Source organism: Brachyhypopomus gauderio, chromosome 11, assembly GCF_052324685.1.
Source record: "Brachyhypopomus gauderio isolate BG-103 chromosome 11, BGAUD_0.2, whole genome shotgun sequence".
NCBI lineage: Eukaryota > Metazoa > Chordata > Actinopteri > Gymnotiformes > Hypopomidae > Brachyhypopomus > Brachyhypopomus gauderio.
The window spans coordinates 388,537-402,616 of NC_135221.1; the positions used below are offsets into that span (position 1 = coordinate 388,537).

The 14,080-nt window shown below is 43.4% G+C and overlaps 3 protein-coding genes and 1 non-coding gene across 4 annotated transcripts; 3 read left to right on the top strand and 1 right to left on the bottom strand.

The window, feature by feature from the left end:
• The first annotated feature begins 35 nt into the window (after window positions 1-35).
• upf3b (UPF3B regulator of nonsense mediated mRNA decay) lies at window positions 36-5,299 on the top strand. Its single transcript, XM_077020969.1, has 10 exons — window positions 36-258; window positions 1,150-1,256; window positions 1,376-1,482; window positions 1,594-1,692; window positions 2,023-2,133; window positions 2,248-2,291; window positions 2,975-3,160; window positions 3,306-3,466; window positions 3,701-4,025; window positions 4,500-5,299. Exons 1-10 carry the CDS (start codon window positions 145-147, stop codon window positions 4,632-4,634), a joined length of 1,389 nt encoding a protein of 462 aa, XP_076877084.1. The 5' UTR covers window positions 36-144; the 3' UTR covers window positions 4,635-5,299.
• A 605-nt stretch (window positions 5,300-5,904) lies between these two features.
• Window positions 5,905-7,853, top strand: rpl39 (ribosomal protein L39). The gene is made up of 3 exons (XM_077020975.1): window positions 5,905-6,031; window positions 6,426-6,529; window positions 7,664-7,853. The coding sequence occupies exons 1-3, from the start codon at window positions 6,029-6,031 to the stop codon at window positions 7,710-7,712; spliced, it is 156 nt and encodes a 51-aa protein (XP_076877090.1). The 5' UTR covers window positions 5,905-6,028; the 3' UTR covers window positions 7,713-7,853.
• On the top strand, window positions 7,138-7,264 carry LOC143527714 (small nucleolar RNA SNORA69). Its single transcript, XR_013134249.1, has one exon. It is a non-coding gene; the product is annotated as a small nucleolar RNA SNORA69 (small nucleolar RNA).
• A 3,891-nt stretch (window positions 7,854-11,744) lies between the features above and the next one.
• Window positions 11,745-13,974, bottom strand: sowahd (sosondowah ankyrin repeat domain family d). Its single transcript, XM_077022882.1, has 2 exons — window positions 13,395-13,974; window positions 11,745-12,971 (listed from the first exon to the last, which is right to left on the bottom strand). Exon 2 carries the CDS (start codon window positions 12,888-12,890, stop codon window positions 11,802-11,804), a length of 1,089 nt encoding a protein of 362 aa, XP_076878997.1. The 5' UTR covers window positions 12,891-12,971; window positions 13,395-13,974; the 3' UTR covers window positions 11,745-11,801.
• Window positions 13,975-14,080: the final 106 nt, after the last annotated feature.

The following is a 14,080-nucleotide window of genomic DNA, read 5'->3' on the forward strand; positions in this document are numbered from 1 at the left end:
GGTCTGTGTCCTGCAGCCAATCAGAATCCTCCGCCCGTGTTACTAGGAAACAAACAGAGGGAAAGTTGCGCGAGCGCTCTGGCCGGCTGAGGGCGGATAAGACAACAGCTAACTGTGTCTCGTCAAACCCCGAGAGAGAGAGACATGAAGGAGGACAAAGAGAACACGCGACCCCGGGAGAAGAGAGTGGACATCAAATGCGAAGAAAGTGAAAAGTCTGAAAAGCCAAATAAAGAGAAGAAGGAGGCTATGACGAAGGTAGCTAAGCTAGCCTAGCAAAGCTGCGCGAGCGTCGTCAGGTAGTGTTACAGTAGAGCTAGCTTAGCACAGTGAGCTAACTTAGCACAGTGAGCTAGCTTAGCCCAGTGAGCTAGCTTAGCCCAGTGAGCTAACTTAGCCCAGTGAGCTAACTTAGCCCAGTGAGCTAACTTAGCCCAGTGAGCTAACTTAGCCCAGTGAGCTAACTTAGCACAGTGAGCTAGCCTAGCCCAGTGAGCTAGCCTAGCCCAGTGAGCTAGCCTAGCCCAGTGAGCTAGCCTAGCCCAGTGAGCTAGCCTAGCCCAGTGAGCTAGCCTAGCCCAGTGAGCTAGCCTAGCCCAGTGAGCTAGCCTAGCCCAGTGAGCTAGCCTAGCCCAGTGAGCTAGCCTAGCCCAGTGAGCTAGCCTAGCCCAGTGAGCTAACTTAGCACAGTGAGCTCTTAGCCCAGTGAGCTAATAGCCCAGTGCTTCTCATAGGCCAGTCTCAGTTTGTGTTCGTTGTTAGTCTATAATTATGTGTTGAATCATCGTCTGTAGGTCACGTTAACTGTACCCAACATATCGTGTTTGGTCAAACGTAACTCGTGCTATGTTGTGCAGTTAGCAACAAGGTGGACTAGACACGCTGAGCCAGCCTCTCTCAGAGGCGACAGCTCCTGTTGATCACGTCTGCTGGTCAACCTGTCAGCTCAAATACACCGTCTCATTTTACCGTCACTTTTAAACCACGACTAAACCAGCCAACTTAGTTTATTCACTGTTTATTCACATTTCCCACCACCTACGTTATCTGTTAGGGTGCAACAAATAAAAACTTAAGGCAAACGCATTCAGTTTAATGTCTTTGTCGTGTATTTCACCTTCAACGATTTTTACTTTCAATGTGAATCAGATCGTGATTCGACGTCTTCCTCCCAGTCTAACTAAAGAGGAGCTGGAGGAGCAGTTACAGCCTCTTCCAGAAGTGGATTATCTCGAGTTCTTCTCTAGTGACACCAGGTCTGTGGCCCCATTTTGCACAAGCACTGTGCAGGAAATTAAACAGTGAATAGTACACATTAGGGACTACGCATAATGGATTCAGAACGGTTCGTTATAATATTTCTGTTTCATTGCAGTCTCTACCCTCATCTTTTTGCAAGAGCATACTTAAACTTTAAGAACCAGGAGGACATTGTTCTTTTCAGAGATCGGTTTGATGGCTATGTCTTCATCGATAATAGAGGTTTGGACCTTTCCTAACTTGGTATTATACACCATAAATTTGTTGTCTAATCCATTTTTATGGACCTTGTTGTAGATAATGTGTAATAAACAGTGTTGCCTTTTTCTCAAGGGCAAGAGTACCCTGCAATAGTGGAGTTTGCCCCGTTCCAGAAGATCGCCAAGAAGAAGATTAAGAGAAAGGATGCGAAAAATGGAACAATTGAGGAAGGTGACGTTTGTCCCCCTCGTATTGAAGGATAAGATACCACGTTAAGATACCACGTTAAGATACCACGTTAAGATACCACGTTAAGATACCACGTTAAGATACCACGTTCCCCCTTTCAGCACTCGTATTGAGGGATAAGATATCATGTTCCCCCTTTCAGCACTCGTATTGAGGGATAAGATATCATGTTCCCCCTTTCAGCACTTGATAAGTGCAGTAATATCACTTACACTGAACACAAATGCTATACAGATAGTAGTTAGAACATTGGTCGTCCAAGACTCCTACACCCACTCTCACTGCATCCACAATTTGATTTTTCTTTTGTAGATTCTGATTACAATAAATTTTTGGAAATATACAATGGTGATGATGAGAAATTTTCATCTACTCCTGAGACACTGTTAGAGGAAATAGAAGCCAAGACAAAGGAACTGATTGGTGAGTTAATTGTGTGCTAGTACCGCACAGTTAAATACATACACCTGAAATGGTTTTACCTGACATCCTGACATACCTGACATCCATCCTGGTCCTTTACTTTCTTTTATGCAGCCAAGAAAACAACTCCCCTCTTGGACTTCCTTAAGAATAAACAGGTGAACCTTTATCACAACTTCCACATTTTGTGCCTAATTCATGAACATTAAGTGGTGGATCCTAAGAAAGTGGCTTCAGCTGACGCCAAGCACAGAGTACTATGGACATATATACATATGTGTATATATATATATATATATATATATATATATATATATATATATATATATTATTTAAAGATTTTTATTCATTTTCATTAAAATATAAACAAAACACATTTCATACAACAAAACAGTACAAATAGAACAAAAATGAAAGGCATATAACGGCACAAGCACAGATACTATGTAACAGCTTCACTGCGAACGAAAGTGATCTTGTGTATTAATGACACTCCCATTTAGTTCTTTACAGGTTATCAGATTTGACAGATTAATTCACATACATTTATAACCAACTGTGGGTTAGGATTTGTAGAGATCTGCTAATGCTGCTTCATTTGTGCATGAAGTAAAGCCTCAAAAAGGCCAAAGATGTGGCAGTAAAGTGTTCAGCAGTGCTAAACTCCTCTGCTAGATGTGAAAGCTCCCTGCACTGATGATCCCTGTAAATTAGATCAACATCAGGGAAAGAAAACACATTTACATCTAGACTATCCTGAGAGTGGAGTCTTCTGGAATCTTCTTGGGTAGTTTTAGTGTGCATCGGTAGAAAAACTTGTGTGGGTTGTTTCTTCCTGCAGAGAATAAGGGAAGAAAGGAAGGAGGAGAAGAGAAGGAGAGAGCTGGAACGCAAGCGGCTGCGAGAGGAAGAGAGACGCAAGTGGAGAGAGGAAGACAGACGGAAGCGCAAGGAAGCGGAGAGATTGAGAAAAGGAGAGAAGGAGAAGGAGAAGGAACAACTTAAAGAGGATCAGCCGAAGATCAAGGTGTGTAGCCAGAGTGGAGGTCAGTGGAGCAGGAGGGGGCGGCCGGGGGGGGGCTAGCGGCTCGGCTGGGGTGTGAGCCTGTGGTAGGAGAGGCTACTGCCCCCGCCCTCTGTTCTTATGATGTCACTTGTTTGTCCTGCTGCAGCTCTTGAAGAAACCGGACAAACCAGAGAATGGCGATGCTGAAAAGCCCAAAGAGAGGACAAAAAAAACAGAGCGAGAGAAGCTGAAGGAAGACAGAGGAGGCGGAGGTGTGGACGGGAAGAGACGGCAGAACGGAGAACACAGAGAGGACAAGACAAGAAGGTGAGGTTCACACACGATGTGAGGTTCACACACGACGTGAGGTTCACACACATCCTTACCGGTCTTTCATTCTCTCCATAAAGAATGAGCAGTAACGGGTCCCCAAAGAGCAACAGAGTGCTGTTGTGTCCTATAGGAGGCGCTGTTGTGGTTCATTATCTCTTCAGAAGGTGCTCTGTCGGTTCTTGTTCTGGACGTTCTAAGACTCCTGGCTCTTTCTGATCACTAACGCAGACTGGAGGAAGACGGACACAGAGACCGGCGCGATCGGGACCCAGACAGAGAGAGGGAGCGAGAGAGGGATCGCCGTCAGAAAGAAAAGGAGCGGATCAAAAGGCAGGACGAGGAGCGTCGTCGTCGCCGCGAGCGTCAGGATGGAGAGAACATGTATAAAAAGAGAGAGGAGGAAGGGAGGAAGGACAGAGAGCGGGTCTGGGAGAAGAGAAAGACTGAGAACATGGGAGACTTCTCCAGTCACGCTCAGGCTGACCAATCAGACAAGCCCTTTAAGGATTCCAGAAAAGAAGAAAGTGTGAAAAAGGATCGTTTAAGAAACAAGGTGTGTCCCTTTGATTGGATCTGCTCATCGTTTGTAAACCCTATAAACAACAATGCAGAATGAAACACTCCGTGTTATTTTACTACATGATCGACAAATGCAAATAAAAGATCTAAATTATTGCATTATGATACATGTAACTTTGTCAAAGTAGACTTTGGGTGTCATTCAATAACCAATAACCTCTATGTATTGTAGATTTAACTTTGAGCTCAGTTATCAAGTTATTCATAAGATGGTGCTGGGGTGTTTGGTGCTTCCTTTAAGGACCAGATCTAGGGTAACGGCGAGTGACTTCTGTTTCTAACGTTTGGAGTAGTGGTGTCTCCTCGTGCTCATTATGGATGCAGAATCTTGTGTGTTAATATTAAATGTTTTAACTTCAACTCTGCTGAACAGAACTTGTTTCACATATCATTGATTTTACATGGCGGCTCTGTGATCCTTCCTAACAAGTGCTGTGTTCTGTCCCAGGATCGACCTGCTATTGTGTTGTATCAGCCCGGAGCGAGAAGCCGCAACAGAGGGTCCAGCGCGGGAGAGAGCCAGGCAGGGGAGAAGACGGCAGAGAGGGACGTGAAGAACGCAGAAGAGAAGGGAGAAGAGTGAGCGAGCACTGCCGGGCTCTCACGACACGACGACAGAGGAGGATCTCTGGTCACACCAGGGCGTAGGAGCACCTGGAACGTCATGGTGGTGCCAGAGCAAGAAGCTCCCGTCCTTCTGGAGGTCTCAGACAGACAGACGCCGCCCTGTCACCCCACAGTGCCTGAACCACTCCCTGAGCAGCGCTGCCAGTTGAGCAGTGGAGCATGTAAGAGAAGCCAAAGTGGGTCACGAGGACACACGGTGACCCTCCTGGTGCACACCCAACACCTCCTGTCCTTCACAGCTCTTCAGCTCTGCTGGATGTGAGGCTAGACATCCAGTCTGTTTATTCTGCCACACTCCTGTGCTAGTTACAGAAAATAATACTCATCGCATTTTATTTCACTTGCTTTTCTTGTAAAGCAAATGCATCAGTAAAATGTGTCTCACCCGTTGTATAAGACACAAGCGCTTCGGATACAGAGTTTGTTTGGATGATTTAAAGAGAATTTTAAAGAGTTGCATGGACTCTGACCATGTGGTGTGGTTTGATTTGGTATGTGTTCTTCGCAGTCAGATTTTTCTTTCCTTTTTTATTTTGAAGGTGACATTTTTTTCTGAAAATCTTTTATTTTAGCAAGTGGCCTTCCCTACTTTTGCAATAAAGCTTTACCCTATGAATGCTACTGTGGACTGACTTTGTTTAAATCCACCTGTCACCTTCAACTGTTGCATATTAACAATTACAACAATATTAAAACAGTTCTTTAAGATAAACTATACAACATAATGCATGTTTTGGCTAATAGATACACATGATTCAAACAGTGTGGATAAAAAATAACCACTGCACCAAATTTAGCAAAAAATAAAAGTTATAAAATCATTTTATAAGTCAGAATATTTTAGAGTCCCACTGAAACTCGATGCTGTGATCTGCTAGAAAACTCCAGGACATACAGATGATCCGAAGTCCAAATCCCCCCTAACAGCTGCGTAAAATTGATCTGCAGCTATGACTAGTATTTTGGGATGTGACCATAAGAGGATTTATAAGTTACTAAATATATGAATAAAAATAATACGTGATGGTTTTTTAAAATTATTATTCTGCACACGGTCTGTTCTACGTTTCTGTTGTAGCTTCTCGTACAATTTAAATGAAAAGATAAATATACAAAATCCCACATTTATATAATTTGCGATAGGAAACTCAAATCGTGTATTATTTTTGCCAATATTAGAAAACTACAAATCAGCCCAGTCGCCATGTTTATGCGTTTCCGAGTCCGTTGGGTGTCGCACTCTAATGACGTACCACGTCGGCGCCGCGGCGCGGATATACTACGTCACTATTACCCATGGTTCCTTCTCTTCAACATCTGCCATAGTGGTGAGAGGACCGTGTACCTATAATGGTGAGAAACAATCTGTTAACATCGCCGTGTGTTCACGTGTTTTGTGGCAGCGGTTGTTATCGATCCATGTCGAAGAACGTCTTGTGTCTGTGTATTTATGAATTACACGGATTATTGTGTTTTTAAGCGCGTAAATCGTTAACGGTCTCCGGAACAGCGGGAACTTGTACGAGTGTGTGTAATGGTGTTCAGTCGCACTAGTGTTATAGTTGTGTGTGTGTGTGTGTGTGTGTATATAACTACACGCGTGTAGATCACTATTGTGTTGTGATGGTGTGTGTGTATAACCACACGTGTGTACATCACTAGTGTTATAATAGTCGTGTGTGTGTAGATCACTATTGTGTTGTGATGGTGTGATGTGCTGCTAAACCGGGTCCTGTCTTCGCTCCAGGCGTCTCACAAGACGTTCAGGATTAAACGCTTCCTCGCCAAGAAGCAGAAGCAGAACCGGCCGATCCCGCAGTGGATCAGAATGAAGACCGGCAACAAGATCCGGTAAGACCGCCCAGACTCGGAGAGACCGGTTCACTACAGCCGCACGTCTGTAGGTTATAATCTGTGTGTAGGTAGATGTGTGTCTGTGGTTATAGTCTGTGTGTAGGTAGATGTGTGTCTGTGGTTATAGTCTGTGTGTAGGTAGATGTGTGTCTGTGGTTATAGTCTGTGTGTAGGTAGATGTGTGTCTGTGTGTAGGTAGATGCGTGTCTGTGGTTATAGTCTGTGTGTAGGTAGATGCGTGTCTGTGGTTATAGTCTGTGTGTAGGTAGATGTGTGTCTGTGGTTATAGTCTGTGTGTAGGTAGATGTGTGTCTGTGGTTATAGTCTGTGTGTAGGTAGATGTGTGTCTGTGGTTATAGTCTGTGTGTAGGTAGATGTGTGTCTGTGGTTATAGTCTGTGTGTAGGTAGATGTGTGTCTGTGGTTATAGTCTGTGTGTAGGTAGATGTGTGTCTGTGGTTATAGTCTGTGTGTAGGTAGATGTGTGTCTGTGGTTATAGTCTGTGTGTAGGTAGATGTGTGTCTGTGTGTAGGTAGATGTGTGTCTGTGGTTATAGTCTGTGTGTAGGTAGATGTGTGTCTGTGCCTCTGAACTTCACTCGGGTTAAAGCAGGACGCAATTACGGTGCTTCATCCTGTTGGAGCTCCGTCATTTATCCTGCTGAGATCAACATCTGCTCCAGAGAAGCTCCTGTCACTCCTGTGATGGGAACACTCTGGAGCAGAGACACCTGGGGGTTCACTCACCTTTAGTGACTAACACTAATATGGGGGCATTCTACGTACTTAGGGTTGATGTGCAGTTCCACAGTTTGGAAGCTGCATTTCATGCCATAAGTTTACTATTTTTTTCTAATGAGTGAATTCAGCATCATTCAGATTTCTTTTCATGCCTGTTAAAAATTAATGTAATAACAGCAATGGGAGTCCAGTGTACAGATGTTTCTGTACGTCATGTTGATTTATCTATAGTTGTTAAACATTCGAATAGATGCACAGTGGGTCACAGTATTTCACCTTTCTGCTTTTTACACACACACACCACTAAATGCAGTGATGTTTGATTCTAAGACGTTGTCTAGCCGCCAGTTCTGTGTAGTTCTTAACTCTGGACGCTCGTTTCTGCGGGCAGGTACAACTCCAAGCGTCGTCACTGGAGAAGGACCAAGCTGGGCTTGTAAGGCTGCCGTGTCCTGACCTCCACCGGCGCTGAAGAGCCCGGGCCGACCTGCAGATCCACCCCGCAGGAGCAGCGCTGTGTCTCTTGTACAGACTCTGGAGATGCTGTCGTCAAACAATAAATGACTCGTCATCAAACCAGACACATTTCCCCCTTTGTGCTTTCTCGTCGAATGTGGGTTTTGCTGAGTGTTGCATGTTGTGGGTTGTTATGTTGGCTTGCGAAGCAGCCAACATACTGTTCTCCCTATTCTTCTTTTTCTTATTATTATTATTCTATTCCACTTTTCGGTAACTTTCACAGGTCGCAGTTTTTGAGCTAGAACCTTGAAAATTGGCAGGTTCACAGATCCCATATGGAAGAAGTGTGCTTGTGCTTTTGGGACATGTCGGACATACGGTGTCCTCAGGACAAGTCCTCAAAGTGGACTTTTTCCCATAGAGAATGAATGGCGGAATGTTCAGAAATGTCCCCAGTTAGTGTGCTGTCATGAAAAATCTCCTGGATAAACAGCTGTAAATTCCTTCCACTTTCATCTAGAAGCTCCATTTAAATTTTAAATGAGAGAGATATTTGTCCTTTCTGGCACGCCAAAATATCTAATCATTTTATTAATTACTTTTAGAGTTATGAGCATTTGTTTGGCACTAGACACAGAAAACTGCCCCATTAACTCCCATGTTAATTTCTCAAAATCAGAACTGTCTTTTTCACAATTTGCCTCTGTGTTTAACTTGTCATAAATCAGACAATATTGGGTCAAACAACACATAAATTACACCAAAATGATCAGCCAGGGGTCCTCTCTCATACAATATCTTCGGTTAAGCGATACGTTAAATAGAGCCCGAACTACGACCGTTTGTTCGGAGGGTGCAAATCACATTAAACAAGGCGTCTACAGTGGCAGAGACCGTGTTTCAGTTAAGGGATTTTTCACAATTTGCCTGTTTTTAACTTGTCATAAATCAGAAAATATTGGGTCAAACAACACACAAATTACACCAAAATGATCAGCCAGGGGTCCTCTTTCATACAATATCTTCGGTTAAGCGATACGTTAAATAGAGCCCGAACTACGACCGTTTGTTCGGAGGGTGCAAATCACATTAAACAAGGCGTCTACAGTGGCAGAGACCGTGTTTCAGTTAAGGGATTTTTCACAATTTGCCTGTTTTTAACTTGTCATAAATCAGAAAATATTGGGTCAAACAACACACAAATTACACCAAAATGATCAGCCAGGGGTCCTCTCTCATACAATATCTTCGGTTAAGCGATACGTTAAATAGAGCCCGAACTACGACCGTTTGTTCGGAGGGTGCAAATCACATTAAACGAGGCTCCTCCACTCAGAGTGGTGTCAGTTATGTTGAATGTGTCTTCCCCTCCCCCCACACACGCACACACACATGCATCTCTCTCATACCCACTACACACAGACACACACAGATGGAGCAGAGGAACAGATGGGGAAGATGGAGCAGAGGGGCAGATGGGGCAGGTAGAGCAGCAGGGCAGGTAGAGCAGCGGGGCAGATGGAGCAGACGGGCAGATGGGGCAGATAAAGCAGATGGGGCAGAAGGGCAGATGGATCAGAGGGGCAGATAGAGCAGATGGAGCACACACGCACGGAACCTCTTCTCTCCCTCAGTCCCTGTAGCAGTATTAACTGTATAACTGAACAACAACTCAATTTTAACTAACCCACAACCAATTACCCCTCAACAGTAATTGCCCCACCACAGGTAAGTACCCCCTCAACAAAACATTCCACATCTAAACAAGCTTTTAACAGGAACTACACAGTAATCTTTATACCCATCAACAACAATAACCCCAACAGGTCAATAACCCCTCAATATCAACTACCCCACAGCCAATTACCCCTCAGCAGTAATTGCCCCAAACAGCTATATTACCTATTAACCGCAACAACACCATTAAACAAATAGCCTTCAACAATATCAAATACATCTGCATTAACTACCCCAATGGCAATAGCCCCTCAACAGTAATTGCCCCACCACAGTTAATTGCCCCTCAACAACAAATACAACATCTAAACAAGCTTTTAACAGGAACTACACAGAAATCTTTAAAGCTATCAACAACAATAACCCCAACAGGTCAATAACCCCTCAATGTCAACTACCCCACACCCAATTACCCCTCAACAGTAATTGCCCCACCACAGGTAAATACCCCCTCAACAAAAAAATCCACATCTTAACAAGCTTTTAACAGGAACTACACAGTAATCTTAATAGCCATCAACAACAATAACCCCAACAGGTCAATAACCCCTTAATGTCAACTACCCCACAGCCAATTACCCCTCAGCAGTAACTGCCCCAAACAGCTAAATTACCTCTTAACATCAAGAACCCCATTAAACGAATAGCCTTCAACAATATCAAATACATCAGCATTAAGTACCCCAATGCCAATAGCCCATCAACAGTAATTGCCCCACCAAAGGTAAATACCCCCTCAACAAAACATTCCACATCTAAACAAGCTTTTAACAGGAACTACACAGTAATCTTAATATCCATCAACAACAATAACCCCAACAGGTCAATAACCCCTCAATATCAATTACCCCACAGCCAATTACCCCTCAGCAATAATTACCCCAACAGCTAAACTACCCCTCAACTGCAACTACCCCTTTAGCCAAATACATCAGCATCAACCACACCAGTCAATTTAGTAGCTGATGCCTAGTGCTACACTGATTATCATATTGATGCCATTTGTCTATCCTCCCGTTCTATCATTTCATTCATCCCTCCATCCTCCCATATGGACCCATTGATTTCATAACTCCGTTAATTTTCAAGACTTAATGATCAGACTTGGTGAACTGACTCAATAGCTGATCCCTAGCACTGCACTGAATATCATATTGATGCCATTTGTCTATCCTCCCCTTCTATCATTTCATTCATCCTTCCATCCTCCCATAAGAATGCATTGACTTAATCAATTTCTTAATTTTCAAGATATAGTGATCAAACTTTGTAAAATGACTCAGGAGCTGATGCCTTGCACTGCACTGAATATCATATTGATGCCATTTGTCTATCCTCCCATTCTATCATTTCATTCATCCCTCCATCCTCCCATATGGACCCATTGATTTCATAACTCCTTTAATTTTCAAGATATCGTGATCAAACTTGGTAAAATGACTCAGGAGCTGATGCCTTGCACTGCACTGAATATCATATTGATGCCATTTGTCTATCCTCCCATTCTATCATTTCATTCATCCCTCCATCCTCCCATATGGTCCCATTGATTTCATAACTCCTTTAATTTTCAAGATATCGTGATCAAACTTGGTAAAATGAATCAGGAGCTGATGCCTTGCACTACCCTGAAAAGTATATTGATGGCATTTGTCGATCCTCCCCTTCTATCATTTCATCTATCCCTCCATCTCATCAATCTCTTAATTTTCAAGACTTGGTGATCAGACTTGGTGAAATTACCCAAAAGCTGATCCCTAGCACTACACTGAATATCATTTAACAGTGATAACATTGAAACAACCTTTAACATCATTTAGCAGGTTGTCAACATTTAAACAGCCTTCAACATCAATTAGCAGGATATCAACATTAAAACAACCTTTAACATTAGGAGGTCAACAACATTCAAAACAACGTTTCAGCTGCTTTGCAAGCCAACATAAAGTTTGTTCACAAACTTTGCCTATCTAGTTAATTCTGCATTATTCTGGTCCATCTCATTGTGGTGTAGCACCAGCCCATGGTTGTGTGGCAAAGCGAATGACAACAAAATGTGCCATCGAACTGGAGAACAGTGCTGGTGTTTAATGTAACTAGGTGCAGCCCGTTTAAACCTTTGTGTCTGCAGGGTTGTGCTTTTGCAGCAGAGTGCATGTTTAGTGTGATCTGCCCTCACCTGTGGTTAATCTTGCATGCTATATAAATGATACCTTGGCTAGGAATATTGAAATGCTAGTTTACACAATACAGGTTTCTCTGAATTGTGAAGGAGTACAGTAGTGTTCAATTAGGGTTTCATATAATGTTTATTTATAAAAGCTTTTGAGCATTTAATTTTTGCTTCTGGTGAAAAATGGGGTGAGTAACTTTACAAATGAACCGAGTCCCCATCTGTCTGGTTGGCTGAAGGTCTCCACCTGGTCTGAGCTCTCCTGAAGTTCCTCCAGGTTTGACTCTGCACAGGCCCCGTTGTTGTTAACGTTGAGTTGGCCGTAAGTGTGTTCATCATCCCACGCACCAAGTAGCTCCTTCATCTCCAGTGATGCGTTTTCTTTGAGATACTGCCACGGTCTTTTACCGTTGTAGTCCATGACATCCACGTCAGCACTGAATGCGCCGACTAACACCTTCATAACCATGTACTGGTGGTGCATGGCGGCCACGTGAAGAGGAGTCTGACCACCGCTGCCCTTTGAGTTCACGTTCACTGAGACTCCTTCTTTTTCCGCGTGTTTCAGAAGGTTTATCAAAGTCTCGTGTTTCCCATTTTTGGCCAACCAGTGGAGAACTGTGTAACCACTTACAAAGTCCTTTCTGGTAAGTAAACTGGGATCTTCTGAGAGAAACTCCACCATGGTATCAAAGTTCCCATCTACGGTGGACAGCATCCAGGCGTGCTCCAGCGGGTCTAATGCCCACAGTGTCCCACTGTTGATGGTGTCCTCCGCGCTCCCGTAAAATGAGTCCCCCACGTCCCCCGTCGTGTCCCACGCACTTCTTAATGATAAGACATGTGACAGTCCACTGTGCGATTTATAGTTCACAAACAGATCTTTCAGGTATTTTTTACGCATGGCAGGAGTGAGGGAACCTTTGTCTGCCGGGTCCAGTGATGTTTTTTGTCCCACGTTATTTCCCGGGTCACACGTCTCCAGCTGTCTTTGAAATCTGGACCTGCGTGTGGAGGCACTGAGCGCGAGGGGCAGTGAGCGCGCACCAGCTTTAGAAGCGCGCGCCTGGAAGCCTGCGCGTGCCCGGCGCGCCGCTCCACCAGAGCACTCGGACTCACTGACATTATTACTGGAGGTTTTAGTTTCGGTATGTTTTACTATCTCTAAAATCAGTTCATCTCCACCCATGTGGGACTGTGAGAGAGTCTCGGAGGTGTTGGGGCCACTGTCTGACATGTCCTTATACATGTTTACCCGGGCTATCTGTCCTTGTTTATGTACAAGTTTACCAAGTTAATGATCCTCCTCCAAACGGCCCGTCCTCAGAACCTAAAAACACATCACACATATAAAACAGGACTTTTTCGTTTTATAAACTCTTAAATCTCTCTCTTACATAATCAAGTTCACCTTCCCTGTTTTAAGCTCTGTTGGCCATTGTTCCTCTTTTCTTTTCTTTCTTTTTTGAATCAAAAGCATTTAATCCTAGTTTATTGTTATGAATGTAACATAAAACTGATACATTACGTGTCGTCTAGTAGATTAAAGTTTTTAAGGATTAAGATACATATAATATTTTGCTGTTTTCTGTGCTCAGACAGATTACTTTGACCTGCTACGACACACTTAAGTATTGTAAGTATCGGTTCAGAGTGTTTTCACTGTATTTAACTCCGCGACGTGAATCTATTACTGGAGAAAATTAAAAGCAGCCGCGACTCTGTGTGGTGTAGAGACGTTAATGGTGCTCACCTTCATCATCATCATCCCACAGTACTGTTTCACTTCATTCACAGCTGAAGCCCCAAAAACACAACGACTGACGTCAAAAATCTTACGACCGAGTTATCTCTCCAGAATAATACACCAGTTGTCCCGACAGCTACATGTTTCAGCTCTGGAGGGCGAAAGTCGCAGATCCAAAGTTCAGGTCCGGTGAGTTGAACACAAGTGTGACCGTGTCAGCCCTCATGTGGCCACCCTGGGCTCCAGCAGGAAGATCACTGTTCCGGGCTTATTACTCATATACTAGATTACTGCACTTTACTCCGGCCACAGCACATCATCACATTGACTGATTAGCTAAAATTATTATTTATCACTCAATTAAAGGAAAATATACCAAACGTGGTGTAAACATAGGGAGGCACAAACGGAACCTCCCACTAATGTACGCAGATCAGTGATATTTTATACTATTTTATGCGTATCTTTTATATTGGTATTTTATACTGCCGCTCACGTCTGAATGAAATCTTCACTTGCTTTTTAACTTTGCGCAATAAAACACAGAAATCCAAAGATAACGTTGTGAATAAAATAAAACGAAGAACACACACATTGATTCCAGTCTATGTATTGTCTATATAGAATTTATGATATATTATTTTAAAAATCGTCACAGCTTATTGACAAGATATACACTGTAATGCCAATGC